The 15896-nt window shown below is 61.7% G+C and overlaps 1 protein-coding gene across 1 annotated transcript; it reads right to left on the bottom strand.

Annotated features, from left to right (window-relative positions):
- Nucleotides 1-269: 269 nt before the first annotated feature.
- On the bottom strand, nucleotides 270-2036 carry PSCA (prostate stem cell antigen; the record flags this gene model as incomplete). Its single annotated transcript, XM_079722557.1, has 3 exons — nucleotides 270-484; nucleotides 809-916; nucleotides 1985-2036. 3 exons carry the CDS (start codon nucleotides 2034-2036, stop codon nucleotides 270-272), a joined length of 375 nt encoding a protein of 124 aa, XP_079578683.1.
- Nucleotides 2037-15896: the final 13860 nt, after the last annotated feature.

Genomic DNA, 15896 nt, shown 5'->3' with positions numbered 1-15896 from the left:
AGGTTAAGGGGTGGGTCGGAATATTGGGAAGGGGTCTGATGGGCCATCTGCACGCTGTTCCACATCACAGAGCGCAGCCTGCTGGGCAGTGGGAGCTGGGCAGGAGTCCTGGAGGGAGCCAGGGAGGGCTGGAAAGGGCCGAGGGGCATCGCCCGACCTGAGTTAGGGTTCAAAAGGGGCCATGACTGGACTGGGTGTGTGTGAGGAGTGCTCCCCGGGCCCCTGGGCACCACTGCCCAGCATGGGACACAACAGGGTCCTCCTGGATCCTACAGCTGCCCGGGGCCCCAGAACAGCAGCACGCCAAGAGTGGCGAGCAGCGTCAGGGTGACAGTGGCCGGCTGCGGGGCGTGGGCCCCGGTGGCGTTGCACAGGTCAGTAGAGCAGCATGTGACGTTTTTCTCTCCCAGGTAGTAGTTCTCTGTGTCCTCCACACAGTGCGAGCTGCAGCCCTTGCTGATGTAGATCAGGACATCAACAGCACCTGGGCGAGGCATGGGGCCCACTGGGCGAGGCATGGGGCCCACTGGGCGAGGGCCGGGCCCTGGATACTCACCCCCCGAATACAGATGGGAGGCTGAGCGTCTATGTTCATGTGTGGGCAGGTGGGCAGGTGGGCAGGTGGACAGGTGGGCAGGTGGGCAGGTGGGCAGGTGGACAGGTGGGCAGGTGGACAGGTGGGCAGGTGGACGAAGACTTCAGCTCAGAGGCCTGAGCCCAGGCCCTTTGAACCCCCGCCCGCGGAGGGAAGGTGCAGGGGGCAGGGCAGGGGCACAGGGAGGCCCGCGGGCACAGCAGGGCCACTTACGGATGCGCTCAGTCCGGCACTGGGTCTCAGAGTGGCTGCAGTTCTGCACATGCTGGCAGTCCTTGTTGCTGACCTCGGCCTGGCAGGAGTAACACTGCAGGGCGGTGCCTGCAAGGTGGGGGTGGGGTGGAGCTCAGAGGCTGCCCAGCCTGCCCTGCCGTGCTGCGGGGGTATGGGGGGAACCTCTCTTTCTCACAGGACACACAGAGTAGAGAGCACTGTCTGGTGCACAAGAGCCACAAACTGGGGGCCCCCCACAGGGAGGGCGCCACACCCACCCCCTTGCTTGTCAGGCCCTGTTACGCTGCCCATGCTCCTGAGAGGGACGCACACCAGGCAGGTGAGGGCAGGATGGACAGGACCCTTCACACTCCCTCTCAGCATCCCCCTCCCCCCGACCCAGAGCTGTGAGCCCATAGCTGCACCCCTGGCCCGGCCCTGCTCTGTCCCTGGGGGCAGTGGCCCCAGCTGTCATGATGATTAGGTCTCCTCTGGGTAAAACAATGATGAAGCTGGGATCCACGTCACCCCAGTGCCAACACGTTCCCCGTGGCCAGCCTGTGCTCGGGCACCACACACGCCGGCCGACCCGTGTGTTCTCGTGGGCACCACCATGATCCCTGCGTTCCAGAAGAGGGAGCTGAGGCTCTGAGAGCTTTACTGATCATCCGGGGCCCTGGGCCGGGAGAGTCCCTACCAGGCCCGAGTCCAGACTGGAGCAGTGCAGGCCCACAGCCTAGCCCTGCTGCCCCCGTCAGAAGCCGGGGCTGGGCCTGGGGAGACGGATCCGGTCCCTCGTCCCTCCGTCCCTCTGTGGCCCTTCTTCACGTGAGGCTCTTTGCCCCTGTGCCCCCCGCCCACCCCACAGGCTCTCTGTGCATCCCTCCAGCAGTCAGGCTGGCCCCACGGCGCTAGAGGAGAGACCCCCGTGCTGCCCGGCCCGCTCCCGCCTCGGGGGACAGCTAGGAGATGAGCCGGTATCCTGGCCGCACTAACAGCTGCCCCAGGGGGAGCTGGGTGGGGTCAAGGCCCCTTCTCCCCGCCTCTGCGTCGTGTCCTTCCGCCCAGCCTGCCCCCCGCCACCTTCCTCTCTTCCCCTCTGGCCTTCCTCGATCATCCCTCCCGCCCCCCGCCCCTGCTCCCCCCACCCTGCCCCGTGGCCCCCTGCGGTCTCACCTGGCTGCAGGGCCAAGACAGCGGCTAGCAGGACAAGGAGGACAGCCTTCATGGTGGCAGGCGGGCAGCGGGGAGCAGACCTCGGGCGGCTTTATATGTCTCTGCTGGCTGGGGCGGGGGGTGGCCGCCCACGGTCAACACCAGCGGCTTCCTGGCCGCAGGGCCCCAGGGCAGGGCAGGGCAGGTCCCAATCTCCAGCCCCCACCGGGCTGCACCCTCCCGCTCCCTTTGGCCTTCTTTCTGCTTCGGGAAGGCAGAGCCTGCCCGGGGCAGGGGCCATTTCTCAGCCACCCCAGGACGAGGCCCCAGACCACATCTCCACCACCTCAGAGGGGCATTGAGGCCAGAGAAAGGAGACCGTATTCCCCAGATTCAGTCACTCCTTCCGTCTTTGAGCCCAGGTTGAGCGCCCCTCCCTCGGCCCCACTGTGCTCTGTGTGGGAGCCATGCTGACCCCTGTGGCTGAGTCCCACTGGGGTGACAGGCCTTGACCAGAAGGCACAATCAGCAGGAAGGAAATGTGGGCTGCAGAGAGGGGGCCTGGCGGGGACCTTCTGGGGAGGCTGCCAGGGCGCAAGGGTGTGGAGCACAGCATACGGGCCGGAGCTGCGGGCCTCACCCTCATGACCTTACTCAGTACCCCACCACACCGTGGCACTTTAGCTGCAAGAGAGTCCAGGAAGTGCCGTGTCAGCGGCCTCTGCGGGACGAGGAGGTGACAAGAGCTTGGCACTGGGCTAGACGTTCCCCATCCAGACCCAGGCCCCCTCTCCTCCCTGGTTGTGTCCTGGGTCCCATAAGGATCCTATAAAGGCTTCCACTGGCCAAGACCTGAGGGTGAGAGGCTCAGCAGTCAGGCCACCTGTCCTGCCACACCTGACACCTGGGCCACCATGGCAGCAGCTGCATCCATGTCACCAGCCAGCTCCAGCCAGCCTCTGGGACTGGCCCTTCCTGTCATTCCTCTGCACAGGGGAGGGCCAGTGGCTCCCGGCTGCCGTTGCCCTGGGGGCCATGAGTGGTCCCTGTTGCCCTCTCAACCTGACCCTCCCTTTGTGCCCGGTCTCCCTGGGACCTCTTGGAAGGTCGGCCAGGTGGTGGCAGGCACAGGCTGCACCCACTGCCTCCTGGCCCCAGGGTGTGTCTGGGGGCGACGAGCTCCTCCCACAGCGGGAGAGGGCCTTTCATTTCCTCAGATCTTCCCGGCCCTGTGGATGGCCTCGTGGAGCACATCTCACTCCCCTCCTTGATTTACACCCCAGAAAGAGGCCCAGGGCACGTCAGGGGTGGAAAGGATGTTGCCAGGCGCAGCAGCACTAGGGGAAGGGGCTCCCTGGGCCGCGGGGAAGGCCGAGGGGCAGTGGATGCCTCGCAGTGGGGGGCAGCCGGGAGCAGGGTGACAGGGCGGCGTGGGCCAGGGGTGCCCTGAGACCCAGCGCTCCCGGGATTCACAGCACTCCTGGGGTGTACCCCGACCCCAGCCCCCCGAGTCCCCCCAGGCCGGGCTCTGTCCCTTGGAGCCTGGGGCCCAGAGAGGGAGGAACTTGCTCAAGGTCACGCAGAGGTGAGCGTGTCCCCTGCACCGGCGCACCTTCCTTGCCCACGCCACACGCCTGGTACTTTCTCTCTGAACACGCCCCCCGCCCCCTCAGCTCAGCTGCCTCACGTGGGAAGTAAAATGTCTGTGCCTTCGCTGTTCCCTTGTGGGGCTGCCCGTCTGCGCCCCTCCCCCACCCCAGTTCACTGGGAGCTGCGGTGCCCTGGGCTGGGGCCTTTCTTATCTGTTTTGTGTTCAAGGCACCCAGCACCTAGCACCAGCCTGGAGCACTCATTCTTCAAATATTGACAGTTGCCCGTGTGTTCGTTGATGTGATTTGATATGAAGTGGTTACTGTAAGGCAGTGGTTCTCAGATGGGGGCGTTTCCGTGGCCCAGGGGACGTTTGGCGGGGCCTGAAGACATTTTCAGTTGCCCTAACGGGGGTGCTCCTGGGGTCCGGGGGTGCAGGCCGAGAATGCCGCTCCACACCCTGCCGTGCACAGCACAGCACCACAGAGTCCTCGGCTGACGCAGGCAGGACCGCCTGGAGCCCCAGCGATGGCGCTGCTTTGCTGGGGTTGGGACCCGCCACTCTCCCTTACGACTTTTCCCTTTGGGTGGGAATCTCTGTCCTCAGCCTGTCCCACTGCTGTGTTTTGGAGGCACGTAATGTGGTTGCACAGATTCACAGCCAGAGAGGGATTTGCCGGGATGAATCATACCTGGACTCGGCCATGTCTATGTAGAGAGGGTCTGGAGGAGACTTTGGGCTTTAGGGGTTAGTGTGGACCCTGTAATGAGTTAAGACTCCTGGGCTTATTGGGATGACGGGAATGCACCGTGCATGTGAGAAGGACATGAATTTTTTTTTTTTTTTTTTTTTTTTGCTGTACGCGGGCCTCTCACTGCTGTGGCCTCTCCCGTTGCGGAGCACAGGCTCCGGACACACAGGCTCCGCGGCCATGGCTCGCAGGCCCAGCCGCTCTGCGGCATGTGGGATCTTCCAGGATCGGGGCACGAACCCGTGTCCCCTGCATTGGCAGGCGGACTATCAACCACTGCGCCACCAGGGAAGCCCAAGGACATGAATTTTGAGGGCCAAGGGCGCAGTGCTATAGGCTGAACTGTGCCCTCCCCTAATTCATATGTTGAAGCCCTAACCCCCAACCTGATGGTTTTCAGAGAGGGGGCCTCAGGGTTGGATGAGGTCATGAGGTTGGGGCCCTCACGATGGGATTCGGTGACCTGAGAAGATGTGGCACCAGCTCTCTCTCTGCCCCGCGAGGATACAGTGTGAGAGAGCCACCTGCAAACCAGGAACAGAGTCCCCACCAGAACCTGCCCACCCAGGAACCCTGATCACAGACTGCCGGGCTCCAGAACTGGGAGAGAAACAAATTCTCTTGTTTATGTCACCCAGACTTTGGTATTTTGTTAGGACAGCCCAAGCTGATCAAGATAGATGACCTAATAGACATGACTCAAATATAGAAGACCACGGCTGTGAGGCCCTGTGGAGTTATTAAATTCCACTCCTAATCACAGTTTGAGCTCAGACCTGGGCCCCAAACTGAGCTCTCACTGGGGTCAACGTCTAAGCCCCGACCCTGGTCCCGTGCTGAGCCCCATGCTGTCACGCATGCACCGGGCACGCAGTGAGCCTGAATTGAGCCTGGATCCTTTGGTGGGACCCAGCTTTCCGGGAAGGCCTGTGGGGCTGTGACTCCCTGCAGTCCCTCATACAGGACTGGGGTCGAGGTGTGGCTTCGATGTGACTTGCCCTTAGCCCCCTTCCTTACCTCTGCTCTGCGGCCACCTCCTAGGACTCCAGATTTTCCTGTTCTCTCTTGGCCCTCCATCTGCCCGCCCAGACCGGTTGGGTTCCCGGGCAATCCTGCCTGTTCACATAGCTCAGGGATTTCCCTGATCCTGCCGGTGTGAAGCCGGGGCTGCTAGGACTGGTGCTGGGGCTGGGCACTGGGGGGAGGCGGGCTGTGTAGGGTAGACCCACCTCACAGGGGTTCCTTACCAACGGGCCACGGCCACCTCCTGGGGCTGCCACGTGGTTCCACACTTTCACGGACATCAGTTTTGGATGAATTCATTATTTTATGCAGAATTAATTAAAAAAAATAAAGATGGGGTATTACTGCAAAACCGCAACTGAATTCTCTTCCACATTTGTAGACATTTTCCTTTAGAAAAGTGCATGCATCACCAGGAGGGTAACTGGTGCACTGCCAGATCCCTGATAGATTGGGGAGAGAGTCCACAGTGCTGGGCTCCCCATGATAGGTTCTCAGAATTAAAGCCGTGTCTTGCAAGCTCCAACTCTGTGAGGGTGTCTCTGTGTGTGTGTGAGAACTGCATGTAGGAGCGACCGTGTAGAATGCATGTGTGAGGGTGTGTTCCTGGGTGAACAGTGCACGTGGAGGGCGTGTGTAAATGCATGTCCCACAGCTGAGTGTGCATGCGGGGCACTGAGACCCCATCCACCTGATCGGTGCGCCAGCCCCACACCGTCCGTCCTGGGCTCAGGGGTCTCTGTCCCCAGAGAGCCCTGGTAGCAGAGGTGCCCCTCCTGTGTGTTCCCGAGTCCTCAGGGCCTCGGTGCCTCTTAGGACTGAGCCCCTAGCTGGCCCCCCTTCTCCTGTCCACTCCTCCCTCCCCGAGTGAAGTCGGGGAGCCAGGAGCTCCGGCCACACCCCCAGCCCCCAAGTAAAGTCCCCTCTGCTGTGAGAAACCCTTGCCCTGGCTCTGGGGGGACCGGACATCTCTCCACCCGAGGGTCTGGAACCTGGGCTGGGTGCCCAGAGTGGCCCAGGCCAAGGGCCATGGGCAGAGGGACCACAGCACTCAGAGCCCCATGGGCTTGGAAGACAGTGAGAGCAGGACCTCGCCAGGCCTGGTGGCCCAGGAGGACCTTTCTGGGGCACGTGAGATGCCATGGGAAGGGGCGGTGAGGGGGCGTCCGCTCAGCCAGACCGTCTCCAAGGCCTTTGGGCTGTGGACAGTCTGGCCTGGTGGGGGGCCTGACTCTGTGCATTGGGGGGATACTTGGGGGAGGGGCCCTCCATACCAGGCTTCATGTGACACCAGGGGGTGGTCTTCCTTCTCCTTGTCTCTTCCCTATCCCTTCCTCTCTGCCGGAGTGGACTCAGTCCTGGAAACGAGGCCCGAGGCTCCCAGCGTGATCGTGGGAGCATCGGCCCCAGCAGGTTCTAGGGGGCGCAAGAGATCCGGTGCCCACCAGGTGGCAGCAGAGTGCCATGCGGGGATGAAGGCGGCCTTCCTGGGGTCAACCTCACCATCCCCGGAGACCCCGCTGGCTAAGGGCCCTCCAGTCCGCCGGGGGCAAGGGCAGAAGCCAGGGCCAGGGGAGGCAACAGCGGGTTCAGGGCGGCCTGGGGGGAGTGAGCAGAGGCCAGACGCTGCCTGGACGTGGAGGGCAGAGCGTGGGGGTGGGGGGACAGAGAGTCAGGGACGACTCCGCGTTTTTGGCCGGGGCGATGGAGACGTGGAGCTGCCACTCACTGCGGTGGGTGGTGTGAAGCTGGAGCCCGGCCGGGGGAGGGGTGCGAGCCCAGGTGTAGAAATGCCGGCTCGAGGGTTAGAAGGCTACGTACGTCGGTCGGGACGCTGGGTAGGGCACAGGCGGCTAGAGTTTGCAGGCGGGGTCCTGGCAGGAGGCATACATTTGGGAGCTGCCTGCCTTTGCTGGTAGGCACAGCACGAGACTGGAGGAGATCCCAGGAGGGGGCGTGGACAGAGAGGAGAGAGCCGAGGGGTGAAGCTGGCCCGTTGGGAATCAGCAGGGGAGGGTGAGGAAGGAGGGCCAGGGGTGGTCGCGTCCTGGGAGCCAAGGGAAGAAGGTGAACGAAGAGGGAGAGAACTATGAAAATCTATCCTAGTGCCCTGTTGCTGCTGCAACAGATGACCATAAACTGGGCTTAAAACAACACACATTTATCATCTTACAGTTCTGGAGGTCAGAAGTCTGACGCCAGCCTTACGGAGCTAAAAGTCAAGGTGTCCACAGAGCTGGTTCCTTCTGCAGGCTCTTTTCCGGCTCCTGAAGGCTCTGCATTCCTTGGCTGGTGGCCCCTTCCTCCATCTTCTAGGCGCACACTCCATCCTGCGTCTGCTGTCACATCTTCTTTTCTCCCTCTGCCTGCATCCTCACATCCTTCTCCGGCTCTGTGCCTCCTTCCTCCCTCTTATGAGGACCCTGTGATGACACCGGGTCCATCCTCATAATCGGGATAATCTCCCATCTCAAAAATCGTAACTCAATTGCATCTGCAAAGTCCCTGATGCCCTGATGTCATCAGTCCCTGATGCCATGTGAGGTGACCCAGTCACAGGTTCTGGGGATTCGAGCTTGGACGTCCTCTGCCCCTCATTCAAAATACATTCACCCCGTCCGAAGATCCCCCGAATCTCAACTCATTACAGCATCAACTCAAGTCTGAATCTCATCCAGGTCTCCCCAGCTCAGAAGTTTCAAATCTCATCACCCAAATCATCTAAATTAGGGGTGGATGAGGCCAGGGAGGAGGAAAACAGCGTTGGCGGGTGGACTTCGCAAAGGGAGGGGCTCAAGCACTGCCTTCCTCCATCAGGAACGTCCCCACCCGAGGCCTCCCGGCCGGCTGCCACCCCTGCCCAAGACAAGAGCCCCCGCCTTTTCGGCTCAGAGATGCACCCATCTCCGAACCCGAGCCTACGGTCACCGCGCGCCCGCCGCCACCCGCGGAGCCACAGAAACGCCGAGTCCCCCGGGCCGCCTAGAGCGTCCCGGAAGTGGCTGGGGGAAGGCGGAGCGGCGCGGACCGGCGGGGGGCGGGGGCGCTTCCGGCCGGCGGTGGCGGCTCCGGGTCCGCAGGTGAGTGGGGTCCAGGCCTGCGGGGGGGCCGGGCGGGCCGCTGGGGCAGGGGCCGAGCTGCTGGTGCGGAGCCTCCCCCGGGCCCCCGAAGCCGAGCTGGTCTCTCCGCAGCCTCCCTCCGAGCCTGGCCGGGGCTTCCCCCCGAGTAAGGACCAGCCCCCGAGGTCCCTTCGCCAGGAAGGAGCCGGCCTGAGACCTGGCTGCTTTCTTTTTTTTTTGGTTTTTGCCTTTCTGCCCCAGACGTGGCCCCCGGCGTTAGAAACGCTATCAAAACAAGCCTCTCCCCTAACCCGAGCCGTCCCCCTGCTTCGGGCTGCCCACGGCCCCGCACCTGCGCCCACGAAGGAGGGGTCTGCGTGGGTAACTAACTGCCCGCTTCCCCTCTTTGCAGGTTGCGCACCCCCATGTCCGCCCCTGACCCAGGACCCCTCCCCAGTCCCTCTTGCCCCTCAAGACTTAATCCAGCCCTTCCTCAGGCCGGAACACTTGTGTCTGGAGTATTTTTCTGATAGTCGCCCCGCTCCCCACACACGCCCTTGCACATTACTGGGTACTGCCGAGGAAACGTGGTTTCTCACATCCTCCTCCTAAATTCCTCAGGCTCTCCTCTAAGGAAGAGCATCTCCCCGCCTGCGGGAAGGGGCAGAATGCAGGTGGTGCCCCACTCTTCTCTCTCCTGCCCCAACTCTGCCCCCGCCTACCGTCCCCTATGGCCCAAGAGGATATCAGTGGCAAGGCTTCAAACCGTCTTAATTTTTTGGCCGTGTTGTTTCCTTTTGGTTTAAGAAGTTGTTTCAGAAGTAATATCTGAATTTCACTTTTAAAGGAAGTTTTTGTCTCTCCATCGGGACCGGTGTTCCCATCTCCCCTGTATAAGGCTCAGACGTGAGGAGGCGTCCACAGTGAGCCCGTGTCTGGCGCTGAGCCTCCTCCCGGCGCCACGTCTGGCCCTTCCTCCTTCCTTTTGTGCTTTTTTTTTTTTGCGGTACGTGGCCTCTCACTGTTGTGGCCTCTCCCGTTGCGGAGCACAGGCTCCGGACGCGCAGGCTCAGCGGCCATGGCTCACGGGCCCAGCTGCTCCGCGGCATGTGGGATCTTCCCGGACCGGGGCACAAACCCGTGTCCCCTGCATCGGCAGGCGGACTCTCAACCACTGCGCCACCAGGGAAGCCCTCCTTTTGTGCTTAGAGTCAGTCCCTCGCAAGTGACCAGGGGTCCCCTATTTCCTCCTGGTTTTTACGGTGGTTTTATTTTTTTTATTTTTATTTTTTTTTTGCGGTAAGCGGGCCTCTCACTGTTGTGGCCTCTCCCGTTGCGGAGCACAGGCTCCGGACGCGCAGGCCCAGCGGCCATGGCTCAAGGGCCTAGCCGCTCCACGGCATGCGGGATCCTCCCGGACCCGGGCACGAACCCGTGTCCCCTGCATCGGCAGGCGGACTCTCAACCACTGCGCCACCAGGGAAGCCCCTTTACGGCGGTTTTATATTAAATGTTTCCTTAAGGATGGATTATGGCCTTTATTCCCTCTGCTCTCCACAGGGCCAAGCAGTGCACAATCACACCGTCACCCAGTAAATATTGCATTGGCCGAAAAGGTCATTCGGGATTTTCCGTAACATCTTATGGAAAATCCTGAACAAACTTTATAGCCAACCCAGTAGGATGAAAATTGGTCCCAGCAGGCCCAGCACCTGCACTTTGCAGACCAGGAGACTGACTCAGAAGGGTTAAAGGACGTACCTTGGGCTGGCTGCTGACATGCCTAGGATTTGTCTTTGGGACTCTTGCTACATCTGAATAAACTTCATTTCTGTTGAGCTGTGGTCTCAAGGGGCTACCTTTTTATGTTGCACATGTGAGTAGTCCTGTGGCCTCACCCGTGGCGTGAAGTCGAACAGAGCCGAGTGTGAGGGTTTGGGAGGGAGGTGAGGTGGGAGTTGCTGCCTTTCCACGCTGGGACCTGGCGACGGATGCCGTCAGCTGCCTGTGGTGCTGCCTCGGTGACTGGCAGTCCCTCCCGGGTGAGAGGGAAGCCACGGGACACAGCTGGCCGGGAGGGAGAAGACAGGACTCGTGGCAGACTCGCCACACGGCCCGAGCAGACCAGCCAGGGCTGGTCAGCGTGGGGATAACAGCTCTTCACTCCTCAGGGGCTGGAGGAAGTTGGCGTTTTACCAGGTGACATGTGACAGGGCTGTGATTCTCACAGGCTGCCCAGGTCAGCCAGGACCATCTGCTAAGTCCTACATGTCTGCTCCACGGAGCAGGGAGGGGTGGGGGGCATTTGGGGAAATTGTCATAAAGGGATAGATGTGACCAGCTGGAAGGGACCATAATGACCCAGATCTTTATGAGGATGAAAGATGGATGATGATGAAAGACAAGTTAGACCAGAGCTGTGGGGTTTATATAAGTCACTTTTCCTTTATGTTCTCTTACTAGCTTTAACCAAAGACGTGTATGTCAACTTAAACACGAAGTTTACTACTTATAAGGATACATAACTGATGCAGGAAGACCACACTGCTCCCAGCGGGGCCAGAAGACAGTTCTCGTATTTTTGTTTCCAGCATGAATTAGTAATTTATTCATAGGGTGTTCTCGATCAACAAGTATTCAGGAAGCCCGCTCTGGCCTGGCCCTTTCCAGTGTCCTGTGTGTGTGTAAGGGAGGGAGGGTGCGTGTGAGTGCACGCTCACGTGTGACTTTGCGTCCAGAGGCGTCCTTGGCGTCTGAGCATGTCGCTGTGGGGACCGGTAGCTGAGAGACTGGCAGCCCCTCCCAGCTCTGGGAGGAGCCCGAGGCCTACCAAGGCCTGGTTTTCTAGAAGCAGTTTGGGCCCTGCTTTCAAAGAGAGGGTTTGAGGGGACCTTGTTTCAGAAGAGGTTTGCAGGCTCCTCAGCCCCGGAAGTCTAGAGGAATCCCTGCCCCCTGCAGCGCCTCCATCCCCTGCCTCGGCTGCCCTCAAAGGAACAAGGGCTTCGCGAAGGTGGATAGGTCAGGTGGCCGTGAGCAGCTACAGCGGGAAGGTTGGTTCTGGAGGCGGGACGTGGCTCTCAGGTCGCCCAGCGCCTATGGCTTCCTTGCTTCGTTCAGTGGCATCGCCCTTGGCGTTTTTCCCGGGAGGCCAGGTTGCTTCCAAGAGAGCCACTTTTAATTTGGAGCCGTAGGGAGCGACTCAGAGGTCACTATGGAAGCTGAGAAGAGCCAGTGTGCCCAGCGCGCCAGGCAGCCCCCCTACGCCGGGCAGGCCTCTTCCCTGCGCCACCTGCCGGCCAGCTCGCGCATTCATCGCCTCCACGACACCGCCCCCTGCCGCTCCCCAGCACGTCGAAAGTAACGAGGATGTGCCTACAGTGGCCGAGGCACGGGCTCCGTAACGTTTTTCTTTCTTCCCCCTTTTGCTTTCCAGCTGCTGAAGCACCATGTACGTGAGAGAGGCACCCACGGCTCAGACGGTGAAACCTCGATTTGCCGGAAACCAGCTCCCGGGGCCCCTTTACCCTCCGGTCCGTGTTTGAAGGGAGAAGCTGCCACCGTCCCTGCAAAGAAGGCTGGAGGTTCCAGCCGTGGAAGCCTCGGGTGGCTGACGCTGGTCCCCCATGCAGAGAGGCCCGGGAAGCTGCCGGAGCCGAGAAGGGGCCTTGGCTCGCGGCGGCACCGCATCAGCATCAGCATCAGCAGGACGCCGGTGGGCGAGGGTGGTGGGAGGGGAGGGAGGGGTGGAAAGGCCTCCAGTACTGGCTCAGGCGCGACCCCTGTCGGCCGGGCCGAGCCCCCTCCTCATGGCCTCCAAGCCGGCTGCCGGGAGGAGCCCGGGGGAGAAGCGCAAGAGGGTGGTGCTGACCCTGAAGGAGAAGATGGACATCTGCCGGCGCCTGGAGAAGGGGGAGAGCAGGAAGGCGCTGATGCAGGAGTACAACGTGGGCATGTCCACCCTGTACGACATCAGGGCCCACAAGGCCCAGCTGCTCCGCTTCTTCGCCAACTCCGACTCGGACAAGGCCCTGGCGCACCGGCGCACGCTGCACACGCCCAAGCTCGAGCACCTGGACCGCGTGCTGTACGAGTGGTTCCTGGTGAAGCGCGCCGAGGGCGTGCCCGTCTCGGGCCCCATGCTCATTGAAAAGGCCAAGGACTTCTACGAGCAGATGCAGCTGACCGAGCCCTGCGTGTTTTCTGGCGGCTGGCTCTGGCGTTTTAAGGCCAGACATGGCATCAAGAAGCTGGACGCGTCCAGCGAGAAACAGGTGGCCGACCACCAGGCTGCAGAGCAGTTCTGCGGCTTCTTCCGGAGCTTAACTGCCGAGCACGGCCTGTCCCCCGAGCAGGTGTACAACGCCGATGAGACCGGCCTCTTCTGGCGCAGCTCGCCCAGTCCCAGCCCGGAGGGCAGGGCCGTGCCCGGCCCCAAGCAGAACAAGGACAGGCTGACCGTCCTCATGTGCGCCAACGCCACGGGCTCCCACAGGATCAAACCCTTGGTGGTCGGGAAATGCGGCGGCCCCAAGGCGGTCCAGGGCATCCAGCACCTGCCTGTCGTGTACAAGGCCCAAGGTAATGCGTGGGTGGACAAGGAGATTTTTACTGACTGGTTCCATCACATCTTTGTGCCCGCGGTGAAGGAGCACTTCCGAGCCGTGGCTCTGCCCGAAGACAGCAAGGCCATCCTCCTGCTGGACGGCTCCCGCGCCCACCCGCGGGAGGCCGAGTTGGTTTCGGAGAACATTTTCACCATCTTCCTGCCCGCCACCGTCACCTCCCTGATCCAGCCCATGGACCAGGGCATTCGCAGGGATTTCATGAGGAACTTCGTCACCCCTCGCGGCACGCTGCAGGCCTTCACCCCCCGCTGCAGCGTGCACGACGCCGTGCTCGACGTGGCCTGCGCCTGGAACGCAGTGCCGGGCTCCGTCTTCAGCCGGGCCTGGAGGAAGCTGTGGCCCGAGGTCACGCTCGTCGAAGGCTCGTCTTCAGAGGAGGAGCCCGAGCGCCTCAGGACGAAGCCTCCTGACCAGACCTTCGTGCACATTCCCGGGCTCGGAGCAGGCGCCCCGGCCCACCTTGGGAGCGCGGCCACGGGGAGTCCCGAGCTGGCCGAGGCCGGGGTGGGTGACGAGGAGGCCTGGGAGCAGGCGGCTGCATCCTTCGACGCTGTGGTGTGCTTTGCGGAGGGGCAGCCCTGCTTCTCGGCACAGGAGGTGGGCCAGCTGCGCGCGCTGCGCTCCGTGTTCAGCAGGCGGCAGCAGGCACAGCGGCGCAGGGCCCTCAGGGCCGCAGTCAAGCTCGAGACGCCCTGGGAGCACGCTGGGCCTCGCGGCGCCCCACCTCGCTCCCCTCTTCCCGGCTCGTCCACAGCGGGTGAGGCCTGAGGCAGTGGGGCCCGACCTGCGGTCTCAGGGGTCACGTCCCTCAGGATGGTCCGCCCCGTCAGGGTTTTGCCGTGTGGCCTGTCCTGCCACATGGGCGCCAGGGGGTCTTCCTGAAGGGCCCACCCAGACCCGAAACGTACCGGAGCCTCTGGTGGCCGGAAGCCAGCCTCGTGTTCACTGGCTGAGCCTTGCTGTGTCCGAGGGTGGAGTTGTCTCTTTGTCCGGGTGGGGAAGAGCCTCCTTCAGCCGACCGATGGTGGTACCCGCTGCCACTTGACGGGGCTGGCACTTCCTGTGGCCCACCGCTCCCCTCCACCGGGACTCAGTCTGCTGGTCTGGGGGCCACAGCCCTGAGTCGGGCAGGTCACCGAGGGTGGGACTCAATGAGAATAAGAGTCGGCGTGGCCCCTGCCTGTGGCTTTACAGGCCACATGTCCCCCTTCAGTCGTGAGCTCACGTGGCAGCACAAGTCTCTCAGAGTTTCTCCGTGTTGCCAGCACATCCCACCTCTCAGGCTCGGACCCCAAGATGCAGCAGGCTGCACGCCGACTTGATGTGGTAGAATTGCTCCGTTAAAGCCAGCAGGAGCGGGCGGCTGGGGTGCCCACCACCCCAATGTGGGGCTACAGGGCACTGCCAGTGATTTGAGCATCTTGGCTCCGAGTCCAACCTACAGGCCTCGTTCCCCAGAATTTCACACTTACAGCCTCTGCATTAATAAACTTTGACCAAATGTTCAGAAATTAGCCTTAGGCGATCTAACAAAAACAGTAAAACACACAGCTGAGCTGTCTAGCAGTATTTGAACTCCTATTTTCAGCTGTTTGCCCCGCAGTGATTCACGCGGGGAAAGCTGGCTGTGCTGGTGGTCTCGTAAAGGCCGATTGCGGGATGACGCGGCTGTGTTTCCTGTGTTGCAGCTGATTCCCAGCCTCTCCGTTCGTTCGGCCATGTCGCTCATCAGCACAGCCGTAGGACAGAGAGCCCCTTATCGGCAGTGGTCGCCCTCTTTGAATGTACGTGAAATGGGTGTGCTTTTCTGTGCTCTTTTCACTGCTTCGCTGTCAGTTGCATCCCCTTCTTGGGTAGCTGAATCGGCACATAGTTTTCATTCCTGTGTTGTTCCTGTGAGAGCTGAGGGGAGGTGAGGGCTTGGTTCGCAGTCGGTTTCTCTGGCTTGGTTCACCGTCAGTTTCGCTGGTGTTTTTACATCTTTCCAAACAGTGAGGTGACAGTCATGGCTGGCCTGGCACTGCTCTGTGGACCGTGTGTTTCCTGCTTTAAATGCGCGTATGAAGATTGTGAAAGAAGCAGAGATCATTTTCAAAGTGTCGTTGCTGATTCTTTGGGCCAGATTGCCTCCTGCTGTGTTGTCACATCGGTTTCCTTCCCGTGTTTGGGGCGACATCTGTGCACCGTGTCCTTTTGTGCCACTTTTGGACTCCTGTGTGTCCCCTGTGCGGTTGAATTGCAGCTGCTTGAGATGTTGACGGGGTTAGATGTCAGGGGCGGCAGCGTGGAGAGGGACGGACACGCGGAGAAGCTCCCTCCCCACTGTCAGCCCCTGACTGCAGCCCAGCGGCTCTGGAGCAGCAGGACTGTGCTGGGGGCGGGGGGAACCGGCTCTCCTAGGCCCCCCGGGGGTGCTCTGTCCCCACCAGACTGTAGACCCCAGGCCAGACTCCTGTCCTGCCCTCACAGCCTGCCCCCGGCCGATCAACGAGCTCATCACCGACTGGCTGAGGGCGTCTGTCCTCCTTCCAGGACCAGACGCGCCCCCTGTGCTGCGTTCTTCAGGAGGCAGGACTCGGCCCTGCCTGCTTCCCTCTCCCCTAACGAGCCAGCACGCCCCCTCCTCATGGCCTCAGTGCTGGAGATCCCAGGCGGTGCGAGGTTTCTCGGGGTGCAGCGTGAGGTGCGCGTGCACGGGGAGGACCAGAGCCTGGCGGCGCCCAGCTGCCCGTGGGTGCCCCCGCCTCTGCCCCGCCCCGGGGTGCCCACCCCTGGGGCTTTGCTCTTCACTCACCATCCAGTTTCTGAGAGGCTCAAGGGGTCAGAATGCTCTGGTCTCAGAATCTTTCCTGAACAGTCTTGGGGGCCCCACTGGACTGGGTGC

The sequence above is a fragment of the Hyperoodon ampullatus genome, assembly GCF_949752795.1.
Source record: "Hyperoodon ampullatus genome assembly, chromosome: 17".
Lineage (NCBI taxonomy): Eukaryota > Metazoa > Chordata > Mammalia > Artiodactyla > Ziphiidae > Hyperoodon > Hyperoodon ampullatus.
The sequence above is the reverse complement of the archived record's forward strand: the minus strand, read 5'-3'. Positions and strand labels throughout refer to the sequence as shown.